Source organism: Humulus lupulus, chromosome 3 (genome assembly GCF_963169125.1).
Source record: "Humulus lupulus chromosome 3, drHumLupu1.1, whole genome shotgun sequence".
Lineage (NCBI taxonomy): Eukaryota > Viridiplantae > Streptophyta > Magnoliopsida > Rosales > Cannabaceae > Humulus > Humulus lupulus.
Window position 1 is genome coordinate 279,551,280 of NC_084795.1, and position 14,531 is coordinate 279,565,810.

A 14,531-nucleotide genomic window follows, 5' to 3' on the forward strand; every position below is an offset into this window, starting at 1 on the left:
TAGATGCGTAGGTCGAAACACTATGAAGCACCACCACCTTAGAGAATACGAACTCTAGCCAAGAATCATGTCTCTCCAATATCCATCAAAAGAACAAGAAGAGAATGAACTTGAAAACTAAATCATAAAGCAACATTTCGCCTAAAACATTTATTCCCTTCCTTCACGAAAATCCCGAGCCCTTGAGCTAAGCCTCCACCTCCTCTTTCTTCATCTCCTTCTTTCTCACGCCTACTTCTCATTCTCCTTCTTCTTGTGTTGTGCGAAAATGAGGGCTAAACTCTCTCTATTTATAGGCTCCAAGACCACCCATCAACACCTTCATCAAATCCCCTAATAAATGTTGATTGATTCCAATCTTCCAATCAACATAGCCTAATTGATTACTAATCACTATTGATTGATCATATAATATTCACATTAGCATGAACATAATCCTCATTCTAGCCATGTTCATTAAACATTATCCCCATCCATGATCTTCTAGAATCAATCACCATTAAACCTAATTAAATCTAATCCTAATCACCACCATAAACTCATGAGCCTAGATTTGATCTTGCACCAAGTTCTTGATTGATCTCCAATCACCTTTTAATTTTGAAATCTATACTCTCCATTACCTTTATTGTCGAAATCACCATTTAAATGGAAAGAATATCAGTAATAAAATCATCCACTATCCTGAAATAACATTCATAAATCAATCAACAAATAAATTGTAATGCCCCGAAATCCCTAATGCGGTTTAATGGCTGGATTAGTAAGCCGGGAGGGCCATAACTGTTAAATTATGCCATTAACTGATAATATGCATGTGTATGTGAGTTATATTATAATATGATGTTATATGCATGCATGTGGGTCCACATTTCATTACAGGGATGTTTTGGTAATTTGGCACGTTGAGGGCGTAATTGTATATTTGTATGCATGTCGGTGACATATTATTGAGACCGCATTATAATGTGGGTTTGTTCGAGGCATTCGACATGAGACGATCTTGGAATATTAATTAGCGATTTAGTCATAACAGGTTTAAGTTCGGGGCTCAGGGTGATTTTAATGGTTAGAGCGTTGCTAGGAATTAAAGGGTAACGGGATATGAATTATTGGTGTTTGAGAATATTGAGAATAGCGGGAATTGGAGAGCGTTAATTATGATTAACGAGATAGGTGGGAAATACCAATTTTGCCCTTGGGAGCCTTTAGAGACCCTTAATTGACCTAGGGGTATTTTAATCTTTTCACCCCTAGGATAGATATAAGTCGTTGAAGGCTGTAGAAAGGTAGTGAAAACAGAGCATAAGTTCAAGCTTCTCCCGTACCTATTCTCCTTCTGTTTTCTTTGTGATTTTTGAGCCATTCTTGAGGATTCAAGCTTGGGAAGTAGTCTTGGGAGTTTGGGACTGTGTTCCACCATTGAAGATCATCATAATCTGAGCTTGAGGTAAGTTTCTAGCCATTAAAATCCCTGCTTTGCTTTGTTTTAGTTCTGGTTTTCAGTTGGGATTTCTAGGTTGAATGATTGGTTTTGTTGGGAGTTTTGGCTAGGATTCTTGTGGTTGTGATGCTTAGGGTATGTGAGGATGGTTTTTGGGTTCATTTGGCACCAAAAATGAGATTTGGAAGCATTAGAATTGAGTTTGAATTGAAGGAGGTTTCAGGGGAGAACTATTCTGGGGGTAGCGCTACAGCGCCCATCAAAGGGCGCTATAGCGCTACACAGGATGATTGTTGGGCGGTTGGGGGTTCTGAGTATAGCGCAGGGGCGCTAGGGAGAAACGCTGTAGCGCTACTCTGTTCCTCCATAATCTCGTTTTGAGTGTTTTTAAGGGTTTTTGGCTTGGAGTTTCAATCCTTAAGGCCCAGGATTGAATCTACTCACCATGTGGGCATGTTTCGAGGTCCCGAGAGTGAGGTTTAGGTCAAGACCCTTTCATTGTTGATTTTCATTAATGGAGGTTATAATTGGTTGTGATTAGGTAACCGCTAAGGAATCAAAAGGTCGATCGTTCTCAGAAGTCGTTCTTGTTTTATTTCTCGCTCGAACCAGAGGTAAGAGAACTGCACCCCATATGTGACATGCATGGTTGTTCATGAGGCATGTTGAATGTGTCAATGTGGACATGGACTGATTATTGAATGCTTAGCAAGTCTTGCCCACTTGTGCATGGTACTGACTGATTAGTCAGAATTAGCAAAGGTGTCAGTATCAACTGTGAAGCTGTGACTCATTAGTCAAGTTCGGCAATGGTACTGGGCATTGGTCACACAGCGCGGACTCATAAGTCAGGAATGGCCTTAGCGTGTTCAACGCAAGCCAACAAAGATTAGATCTAATCGACATCTGCATTAGATGACTCAAAAGAGCATTAATGCCAGATTGACCTCAAGTTCGATGAATACTATAATCGCTTGTCTAGCCAAAGGCTAGTCACTTAGAGCCACAGTGACTACTTAGTCGCATGGCTGTGGGTGTTGAGCCCGTGAGACTTACCCATCAGTCTCTCATCTATTAAGCTAGTGACTACCCATCAGTCACTCATCTGTTTAAGTTAGTGACTTGCTTGCCAGTCACTCAGTATGGTTTACCAGAACCTCAAGTGTTGAATCGCTCATCTGTTTAGAGCTATAAGCTCTGTGTGATTATAATAATAATCAGTTGTTAATATCTATATGCATTACTGTATTTTCTTGTTGGGCTTTGGCTCATGGGTGCTATGTGGTGCAGGTAAAGGGAAAGAAAAGCTCACACAACCTTGAGTGGAGAGCTTAGATGGTGATGTGTACATATGCGGCCACTTGACCACCACGGCCAAAGAGTTCTTAGGTCGGCGGGTTTGTAAATTTGAAACAGTAATGACCATTATGAGTTGTAAATAAATTGTAAATGTTTTTATGGGTCCATGAACAATTTTATGTATTAAATAAAATTTATCATTTCCTTTTTATTGGTTCTTCACCTTAGCCTGTTAATAACACTTAGAAGCACGTTTTTAACTAAATGACTCGGGTAGCGAGTCAAATTTCCGGTTCACCGTTCACCGTAACTGTTCTGGGGTAACCAGAGCGTTACATAAATGATTTTCTAATCACTTATAAATTCAAAATTAACTAGTTGTCACCACCCTAAATCATTCACTCCACACACATTCTCCAAATTCTCTTCATAATTTCGAAAATTAAGTTTTAATTGTCACCTTTGATTTCTCTAATTCATATCCTATGCCAACTAGGAAAATTCCCAATCAAATCATAATCACATTAATTTCTCAATTAATATTGAATCGCCAAGATTGTTATGCTTACTTCTCATTGATTATCAAACAAATCAACGTGATCACCTCTTGATCTTTTCACAACACAAGCCCAAAGTAGGCTTAGTCACACACACATGTGCACACATTTAAATCAAAACATACACAAATAAATAAATAACTACACAGATAAATAAATAAAAGAATACCTAATATGGTAAGTAAGATAATAATTAATTTAAAAAAAGGAAACTAAACAATAATTAATTAGATTAAATAAACAATGAACAATTAAAATGTGAGTCCGAATATTACAATAACATAAAACTTACTCACAACATATAACATAATTTAAAAAGTTTACAATAATATGGAAATATATATATATATATATATTCACACATAATTAGCTTAAATTGAAAAAGCTATAGTTTTGGGGGAATTTTTAAATTCCATATTTATGAAATAAATGAAGAAAAAAGAAGAAGCCATAATACACATAATTTTCACAACTTATAATGGGATTGGATCTATTAGCAATGCAGCAACACTATCTTTGGTCACTTTTCCAACATGAGTATAGCCATCCCCATCTTTGTAGAGAAGATCAATTACCCTTGATAAATTAAGAGCACGAACTAAGATAGGCAAAGGCACATCAGTTGGCCTAATAAACTCTTCATTTATTTCTTTCCATGCATTATCCACTTGGTTATTGAGTTCATCATATGCCTCTTGTTCGGAAACCCCATATTGCTTCATGTAGCATTCAACCGTAGATGGTGAGTGACCTCTCTCTTGCTCAAACTATCCAAATAAAACTTCATATGCCTGAGTATTTTGATTTATATATAATTTTATTGCATGTATATTGTCACTCTAATCCCACAACCAAAAAAAAAAAGAAAAGAAAATCACCATTTAGTAACAACTTTTTATTATATCCATAACACAAATTGTCTCGGAGCGACTACAGTGCATTCACTTCTTTGACAATACCGGTTCAGTCAGTTTGTGTTTTCTACATTTCGATAATTTTTTTTTCCAATTTTTTTATATGATAGTGTACATTGTAATCATTTAAGACACTCTGCAAAATTTCAAGAAATTCTGAATAATTTACAGTGCCGAAAAAAATATTTAAACAGTTGATTTTTACACGCGTATACAAAAAAATAAGCATGCATGCAACAAACTGTTTGAATCATGTTTTCGGTACCATAATTTATTCGGAATTTCTTGAAAATTTGAAGAATATTCTAGATAGCTACAATATACACCGTCTTTTAAAAAAATTTGGGATTACATTTATCCAAGTGCCAAAAATAGAAAGTGGATGCACCGGTGTTATCAAAAAAGTGGATGCGCTGTAGTCGCTCCTCAAATTGTCTATAGCTTAAAGGAATTTTCTCATTTGGTACCATGTGTTTTTGCAAAGTATTGTTTTGGTACCCTCTTTTTTCAATAATGATCATATGGTACGTTGTATTTTAAAATCATACATATTTGGTACCCTAAACTCAGATTTCATAAATATAACCAAACTGTCATAAGTTATATGTAATTAAGTAATTAAATTTGAATTTGGAGCTCATGTAATTTAGAACAGTTTGGTAAAATTGGTAAAATTTTATTAATTAAATTTGATTTTATGATACTAATATGTACGAATTCAAAATACAAGGTGCAAAATATGTACAATTTCAAAATACAGGGTACCAAATGAACATTATTATAAACACAGGATACAAAAATGACACTTTACAAAAGCATACTGTCACTTAATTAGTGACACTTTAATCACAACAAAAGTAATATCATAATTTGTCATGATCTTCCATATAAAAGATATATTTAATCGCAATAAATTTAAATTTTCATGATATGTAGATTCTTTTATCCAGCCACAAAACTTTTACTCAACTAAAAGTAAGTAAGATCTTACCTTGTGGGAAACTATGTCATTCATGAACCTACAAATGATAGAAGAAGCTTTAATAATCTTGGGGTCTTTGGAGAGCCACTCAATAACTTCATTTGTTACAATATCTTTCATTCCAATTAAACAGTTGGCAAACACCATGGAGTAACCAGAAAAAATCAAAGAAACTTTGACGTGCTCATCAAAACTAGGAATGTATCCTTGGTTCAACCATTGAGCTTCATGGAAATAAGCTCGAAGTAATCTTTTGAACTGGTAGATTGTGAAGCAACCAATAACCACGTGATCATGTAAAAGTGTTATGTATCGATCGTTATTATTAAGAAAATATATATATTTGGTACTTTATGTTTTTAATAATGTTGATCTGGTATCTTGTAATTTGAAATCATACATATTTGGTACCCTGGACTCAAATTTGATCAGTAAAATTTTATCAATATGACCAAACTGCCATCAATTATATGTAATTAAGTAATTAAATTTGAATTTAAAATCCATATAATTAAAGGCAGTTCGGTCCTATTAACCAAATTTTGTATCAGGGTACCAAGTATGTATGATTTCAAATGACAGGGTAACAAATGAGCATTATTGAAAATATAGAATACCAGGTTTATATTTCGATAAAACACATGATAGCAAACGAGTATTTACCCTATTATTAATGAAAAAAAACAATATTAGAGTTGCATTACTTGTACACACCTCTTCTTTTCCGCAATGAACTTTAAAACTTTCTTCCTTTTCCAGTGCTTTATTGAATTCTTCATAACAATTCAAAAGTAGCTTATAAAATGTCTGCAAATATTCTGGAATAATAAGTTGATTATCCATAAATTTGATGTCCCACCTGAAAGAATAATTGTTGCCAAACATTGAAATAGTCATTCATTTTCATTAACAATAAATGAATTAAAGACAATAATGTTCAAATCATCATCATCATCAGACCTATCAATTGCTTCAGTAAGGAGCTTAAGTTCATCAAATGTGCCATGTGCATCATATATATCATCAGCGATTGAGGTCAACGCAATGGTTTTGATTGCAATATTTCTAGCAAGAGAATACTGAGGTTCATAATAAACTCCTAATATCCAAAAATACAGTTCCACAATCCTATCTCTTGCGAAAGGTAGTTTGTGTGCAATGTCTAGTTCTTTCCACCACCTGCTTAATTATATAAGAGAGATTACATGATCATTAAATGAAGGGATTATACATTTGAGTAATGATAAGTGCACCCAGAATATGCACATCACACAGTGACATGTCACTGCTTTTTAAAATAGTGGTCTCAATTTTAATAAATGTGATTGGCTAGACTAAGCTGCCACATCACTATGTGTAATGTTTGAGTGTATATTTTGGGTGCACATATCATTATTCTATACATTTTTGGAGCCTGTGTTTTTTCTGATTATCTGTTGGGATCCTGTGTTTTAAAAAATTCATTTTCGGACCCTATATTTTGTAAAATAGTTCAAATAGACCCATAAACTCAATTTTAATGAAGAGAAAATTAAATATAACAACACAGTTTTTAAGCAGAATGATTTTATTTTTGTTCTGAATTGTTAGTTTAGTGAATTATTTATGATTTCAATTGAGAAAACTTTGGCCAAATTCGGGTTTATGGTTCTATTTGAACCATTTTACAAAACATAGAGACCAAAAAATAATTTGTCAAAATACATGATCCAAACAAATAATGGGACAAAACACAAGTCCAAGAAAGTATAAACCCTTAAATTAATAAACATACCCAATACCAATATAAATTTAAATATACCTGACAATTTTACTAAGCTCTGTTCTGTGCATAGATTGTAGTAGATTAAAATCTAACTTGGCAAGTTCTAGCAATACTTTGTTACGATGAGAAGCCTCATTATTTTCGAAGATTGAAATGTAATGCCTAGTATCGAGCCTCTCTAGAGTCTTTCTGATAGGCCTTTTTAAGGCTAGGGATATTTCATCTGATAATGGGTGTGTTTTTTTATTTGCCACAAGCAACTCAAGCTGCTTGGTGGTGAAAGCAAGTGCTTCATCTAGTATATTTTCTCCAACAAAGCTCAAATATGAGGCTTCGTATAAGCTAAGCATACCCGGAATGTCTGTTACCAAGCTCTCAAAGGTACCATCCTCATTTTTGAATTTTTCAAATATATCTGCACAATAATTCATATAAACAGTAATAATTATTATTCGTCGAATCAAAAAGGGTTTATACTTTTTTGGACCATGTGTTTTATCTCATTATCTGTTTAGATTCTGTGTTTTGACAAATTCATTTTTAGACCATGTGTTTTGACAAATTCATTTTTGGACCCTTTGTTTTGTAAAATTATTCAAATAGACCCATAAATTCAATTTTGATGAAGGATAAATTGAATATAATAACACAGTTGTTAGGCAAAATGATTTTGTTTTTGTTTTAAATTATTAGTTTGGTGAATTATTTGTAATTTTAGCTCAGAAAACTTTGACCAAAATCGAGTTTAGGGTTCTATTTGAACCATTTTACAAAACACAGGGTGCAAAAAGCTATTTGTCAAAACACAGGGTCCAAACAAGTAATTTGACAAAACACGGGATCCAAAAAAGTATAAACGCAATCAAAAATAAAATAATGCATATATATTTATAGTATACAAATAATAATTATATGACACTTACTAGATGAAACCTTATATCCATGTTGTCTTAGAAGTCTAAACCGAATAGAAGCATCATATAGATCTTCCTCTTTGTTGTTTTGATCAATGCTACATCTGTAAACATGTTCTATCTCTTGTTCGATTTCACATTCAAAATGATATGATAATCCCAATCGTTGAATATCATCAATTAACTTCAGCTGAGTCAAAGTCCCATCATGTGTAGATTCTATGAATATTTCTTTCTTGACCAATTCTTTTAATTCCTCAACTCGCTTCTGTTTGTACTCCTTGAGTTTGAAAAATATATAGTTAATCAATATTGTTTATAAATTACATGATCAAAACAAAAGAATTCCACAACACATGCACATATAAATCAGTTGTGAACCATATTTTTTTTATATGATAGTGTATATTGTAGTTAATTTACAAATTTGTAAGAAATTTTAAATAATTTAGGATACCGAAAATAGAGTTTCAAACAGCTTATTGTACACACGTATAAAAAAAACTAGAACGCATGCAAAAAGTTTATTTGGAACCAGATTTTGACACACTAAATTATTCTGAATTTCTTAAAAATTTGTAGGATGTCATAAAAAACTACAATATACACCATCATATAAAAAAAATTGGATTACAACTGATTTATGTATCAAAATTTGAAAAATCACATGCCTGTAAATCCAAAAAAAAAAAAGCATATATATCATAATGGCTTCCTATATATATAGAGAGAGTTTACTGGTTAGATTAAAACTGTTAATGATATAAATTCTTAAATATTAAATCTTATAACTAATTGAAAAATCATGGTGAGAAAATAATATCTACTAGCTAAATTTATTTTTGTATCCAAAATAAAACTAATAAGTATGTATGTATATAAACATATGTATTTGAATGGAATGATCCTACCAATTCTTGTTCTGAAATAGTGTAATGGAGGAATTGATCGCCCCAAATAGCTGGGTGATAATTTGCTGTTGGCCGAATCACTTGGTCATGTAGTATTTTCACATTTTGAGATGATGCTGAGGCTTCATTTGACATGATGATAATGCTTTGGCCTGGCTTCCTTAGGCAACTGGAAATGGCCTGGCTTGTTAGGATATTTTTATATACCAGTACACAAACTTTATGACTTGTTTATATATATATATATATATATATATATATAGCCGGCCATGTGGTGGGCACAACTACTCCATTCAGTTCTTGCTAGCTGATCCATTTTAGGCGGATGGTGATGCATGCTTTTACCTTTGTTAATGGAAAGTAATAAGAAAAAGTTAATATACTATTAAAAAATTCAAAACATTTCAAAAACTGGGTAGTGACTCGTTGGACATCACTCCAAAGATGCTCACGCCTGAAATTTAATGTTTTTTCTTGTATGAGTGGAGTGGGGTGCCCATTTGGATAAGAGTGTTGTCATTTGGCATTTTAAGTTACCCAACACCACATGAGATGACAACTTATGATAGGTTAGCGATGCCTCATAATACTTATTAAATTCAAATATGTAGGATCCGATATTGGATTGCACTAATAACAGTATGTCACTTCCTTCTGGTGTTGGGCACTAGTAGTGCCCCTTAGCATTTCTCTTTGGGTAACAGAAGTTAAGTGGACAGAAAAGAAACAAGCATTAGAGAAACTGAAGGAATGACTCATTCATTCCACTGCGTATAATGTAAGTATTCTTATCATTATTTCTCTTTGAATTCAATTTTAGAAACATGTTCTAGATTATCTCATATTAATTTGTTTGATATTAGAGCTACATGAAAATAAATAAATAAAAATCCTGTATAAGTTTTCCTAACAGTTCATATCTATGATTAACAGTCCCACTCAATTATACTACCGAGTTCTCAAGATGTAAGTATGGGCTAGTTCGTAGGGTAAGCTGGTAACGAACAAGTCAAATAACTCAAACAATACAATCAGTTAGAATACTAACCACTCAGAATTGAGATTGAATTGACATATGGTCAACTATATGATATGACTAGAATAGATAATAACGGTATGTTTACTTATCCTATTTACTGTCAATATCGGTCATGTCCGATGAAACAAATACATCTGATCTTATCTATTTTGCTAATGTTCTGGAAAGAACATAACACTACAATGTGTAAGTAGATCATATCGTAGATTGGCAAATTTAGTGTTTAATAAGTATGTAGTATGTCTCATAATACTTATTAAATTCAAATATGTAGTAGGTCAATCACTTTGCTCACATGTTTTATTTAGGTTCTTGGGAGTTAAACTCGGGATGCTCAGGGGACGATTCCTTTACCTGGTTTAGTGTAATCTAAGGTCTCGAGAGCTAGGGCTTAGTCTTGAAGCCTATTATCGGAATTAGTTCCTGATAAACATATCATTTATATTGTGACTAGGGTTTCCGCAAGGCTCGATGTTGTGAAAATTTAATTGATTTAAATACGCAAGTGTACGCAATTACACAAATAATACAGTGATAAGTAAATCTTCGTGACTAGGGTTTCTGCAAGGCTCGATGTTGTGAAAATTTAATTGATTTAAATACGCAAGTGTACGCAATCACACAAATAATACAGTTATAAGTAAATCGTCTCCACAGAGATTTCAAAATAGAAAAATAAGCAAAACAATTGATAAACAACTTAAATGTATTAACAATTAAATGGGTTTTTGTAAGCTAAAAGAAATATTAAAAAAGATGAAAATACTGAAAATAAAACTGAACTAAACAAAGTAATTAGAAAGAAATACGTGGATTGTAGAATGGACTTGAATTATTAAATCCCCCTACATCAATTATACTGAACAGATTGTGGTAGCAATATTTTAGCAAAACTCCCAAGTTAACAAGAATTCAATAAAAACTCATAAAACCTTCCCCAATTCTATGATATTAATTTTTTTACCTAATTAAACATATTCCTATGCCAAATCAGATTTAAGAATACAAATTCAAAGTTCAATTCTCAAAAGTTACACAAGGCAAATAACACATATCCCTATGTTATTTACTAACATAACCTAACACAGATTATGAACTTGTGTCATCCAAGTTCTTCCCATTATATTTAATCCTTCTAGCATCAAACATAATTAAACATCTTGTCATTGCTGGCCAAACAACAACAAAAAATTAAGAATAAGCACACTTGAATGAACAAGAGAGATTTCACTAAAATAAGGTGCAAGAAATTACTACACTATGACATAGGATTCATTAACAATTCAAGCCACACAAAAAATTAGTTCATGGCTAATTTAAAGAGCATTAATCCAAGTTCAATACTACCCATAAGTATCAAAGTAGAAATTAAAATAGAAAATATAAGATGAAATTTAGAAACAAGAGAAAGAGCAAATCCAATCGATGATGAATCTTCTTTTTGCGTTATCTTCTTCTTCCTTCTTGTTTCTCTGGTTTTCTTCCTCTATCTTTTTCTCTCCTTCCTCAAAAATTGGCAGACCTCTGCTTTGTGCAACTGGCTCCTTCTTTTTTCTCCTCTAGGTTTCCCAATTTAGTCATCTAAGTACAAAATTGTCCCCCCTTTGATTCACACATGGGTTCCTTTCCTTCCTTTCTTTGACATTTGCTTCCAAATTGACCCATGCCTTCTAAACTTGCCACCTCAGCCACTAATCTAGCTCACCTTCTGAATTTCCAAGCACGCATAAATTTCCAAAAGCAACATGATCAAAATGTTTCAGCAAAATCTGCTTTGCTACCGCAAACCTGCTATTTCAGCATCAAAATTTAGCTTAGATAGTTTCACAATTTTAGTTTCATTCTTTGTACAAATATCTATCCATGAAACTATTGATTTCAACCCATTAGCTCTTAAAAACCATAAAATGAACAACTAAACTAACTAAGATCATAAAAACACGAAAGTTAGTTACAATAGCTAATAATAAACTAACATCATCATTGATTTTTTCACATTTATAAGTTCAAAAGCACAAGAAATAACTCTTTATTCAAGAGTTATCACTCGGGAAAGGGGTCGTGCTCGGGGTCGCTCCACTATTTGCTTAGGACACGAGGTAAGAAAACTGGCATATGCACTGAGTGTAGGGCATCGGCCCTGATTATTGAACACGATTATGACCCTGCCTTGAATCTATTTAAAGATAAATGATTGCTCTATATATGCATGTGTTTCTATACTTGTTTGTAATGATTGGTTTTTGTATGTGATTGATCGACTGGGGGGCCGTTATCGGCAGTATACATGCGGAATGTAGTTTGTTATGGCATGGCCACTATAGGGGTGTGGTATGCATCTATTCGGCATGGGTCGTTATACTTGTTGAAAAGTAAATTTGAATCTAGTTATGATTTATAAAGCATGCATTTGATGTTAATGCTTATTTGAATATCTATTTTACTTGATTGGATTTTCTTGCTGGGCCTTGGCTCACTGGTGCTTTGTGATGCAGATAAAGGCAAATGAAAATTGGACCATCAATGAGTTGGAGAGCTCTAGGGGCGTCGTGTACATACTCAGCTTGCTTGGCCACCACAGTTGAGATACTTTTCAGGGAACTTAGAATATTAGCTCAATTTTGTCGCTTAGGTCGACTATCTCTGTAATGCCCCAAATTTCCTAATAAGGTTTAGGACCTTGATTAGGAGGCCGGGAGGGCCATAATTGATTTATTATGATATTTAATGAGTATACGCATGCTTATATGAATTATATTATTATATGATGATGAATGCATGCTTATGGGCTTATATTTTAAATGCAAGGGCATTTTGGTAATTTGGCCACTGTGGGCGTAATTGTATATTTTGGGTGCATGGTTGAGATTGAATATAATTTTACCACATTGTATGTGGATTGGTTCGAGCTTTTCGACATGAGACGATCATGAGATGTAAGTATTCGGTCTAGTCATAACGGGCTTAAGTTCGGGTCTCGGGGTGATATTAATGATTAGAGCATTACTAGGAATTAAAGGGTAATGGGATATGATTTATTGGTATTTGGGAATATTGATAATAGCGGGAATTTGAGAGCGTTAATTATAATTAACGAGATAGGCGGGAAATGACAATTTTACCCTTGAAATGGCTTAGAGGCTTTTGTTGGCTTAAGGGTATTTTGGTCATTTTGGGTTTTGGATATATATAACATAGGAGGGCTGTAGAAGGACAGAGCAAAAACAGAGGTTTGCTTCTTCCTTTCCCGTGCATCACCTTCTTCACTTCTCCTTTGAGGGTTTTGAGTTCTTGGTGGAGTTTCAAGCTAGGGAAACTTAAAGTCTGGGTTGGAGACTGGGTTTAGCTTGTAAGGGAGGTTCAAGACCAGTTTCAAGGTGAGTTTTAGCCTTTGGTTTCAGGTGTTGCTCTGTTTTTCTTTTAGTTTGTAATTCATGGTTTTTGATGTGGGAAGCGTGAATCAAAGGGGGGTTTTGTGTTGTTTTGATTGGGGTTTGATGAGGGTGAGTTAAGGGTGTTATTTGGGGGTTTAATTATATGTTTGGAGGGGGTTTAGAGATGGTTTAAGGGACTGGTTCTAAGGGAAAGTGCAGGGGAGAATTCTGGTGTGCGAGTTGTCATTTTGGCTGAACTGGGGTTGTGCCGCGGCATGGGCAAGGAGAGCCGCGGCCCTTGGAGTAAACTGGGTTTAGGCGCCTCTGTCTGAGGGGCGGGCCGCGGCATGGCCAAGGAGGGTCGCGGCCCTTAAGGTCATTTTTTCCATAATGGGGTTTTTAGCTTGGGGATTTAAGCTTTAGGCCTCGGGGTTGAACCTACTACCCGGTTGAGTAGTATTTGAGGTCCCGGAGGTTAGGTTTTGGTTGGGGACATTTTATTATTCATTTTATTAATGGTATCCCACATGTTTGGTTATGACTAGGTGACCGCTAAAGGACTAAAAGCTGGTCGTTCTCAAAGGTCGTTTCTTTTATTAATTCTCGCTCGGACCCAAGGTAAGAAAACTGCACCCTGTGGATATGTGACATGCATAGCTATTATGGATGCATGTTGATTGATTATTGAGCATGACATGCATGGCTATTATGATGCATGTTGATTGGCTATTGAGTATGACATGCATGGCTATGATTGATGCATGTTGGATGTTTAAATGTAAACATTGTTAGCACAACGAATGCTTGGCAAATCTTGCCCATTTGCATATGATTATTAATGAAGCATGCTGAGTGATTAAGTGTGATGCATGTGATGCACGAGAAACATGTGATTAGGGCATGCCATGAATGATGAATATGAAATTGGCCAGAGCTTGAGTCTCTGAGTTTGTGCATGATCATGATTATGCTAGCAACTGTTTAGTAAGCATGCTAAATGCCCTATTCTTGGATAATTGGCATATGATACATATTGATAGCATTGCTTACTTGTGCATGGCACTGACTAATTAGTCAGGTTTGGCAAAGGTGCTAGTATCAGCTGTGAAGTCGTGACTCACTAGTCAGGTTCGGCAGTGATACTGGGCACTGGTCACGTTGCACAGAATCGTCAGACAGAATTGGCAAAGGTGTTAGCATCAGCTGTGAAGCTGTGACTGAATAGTCAAGTTCGGCAGTGATACTGGACACTGGTCACCCAGAATTGGCAAAGGTGTTAGTACCAGCTGTGAAGCTGTGACTGATTAGTCAAGTTCGGCAGTGATACTGGAC

The 14,531-nt window shown here is 34.5% G+C and overlaps 1 protein-coding gene across 1 annotated transcript; it reads right to left on the bottom strand.

Annotated features, from left to right (window-relative positions):
• Positions 1-3,773: 3,773 nt before the first annotated feature.
• Positions 3,774-8,921, bottom strand: LOC133821688 (alpha-humulene synthase-like). Its single transcript, XM_062253848.1, has 7 exons — positions 8,787-8,921; positions 7,885-8,155; positions 6,998-7,376; positions 6,157-6,375; positions 5,911-6,055; positions 5,206-5,454; positions 3,774-4,067 (listed from the first exon to the last, which is right to left on the bottom strand). The coding sequence occupies exons 1-7, from the start codon at positions 8,919-8,921 to the stop codon at positions 3,774-3,776; spliced, it is 1,692 nt and encodes a 563-aa protein (XP_062109832.1).
• Positions 8,922-14,531: the final 5,610 nt, after the last annotated feature.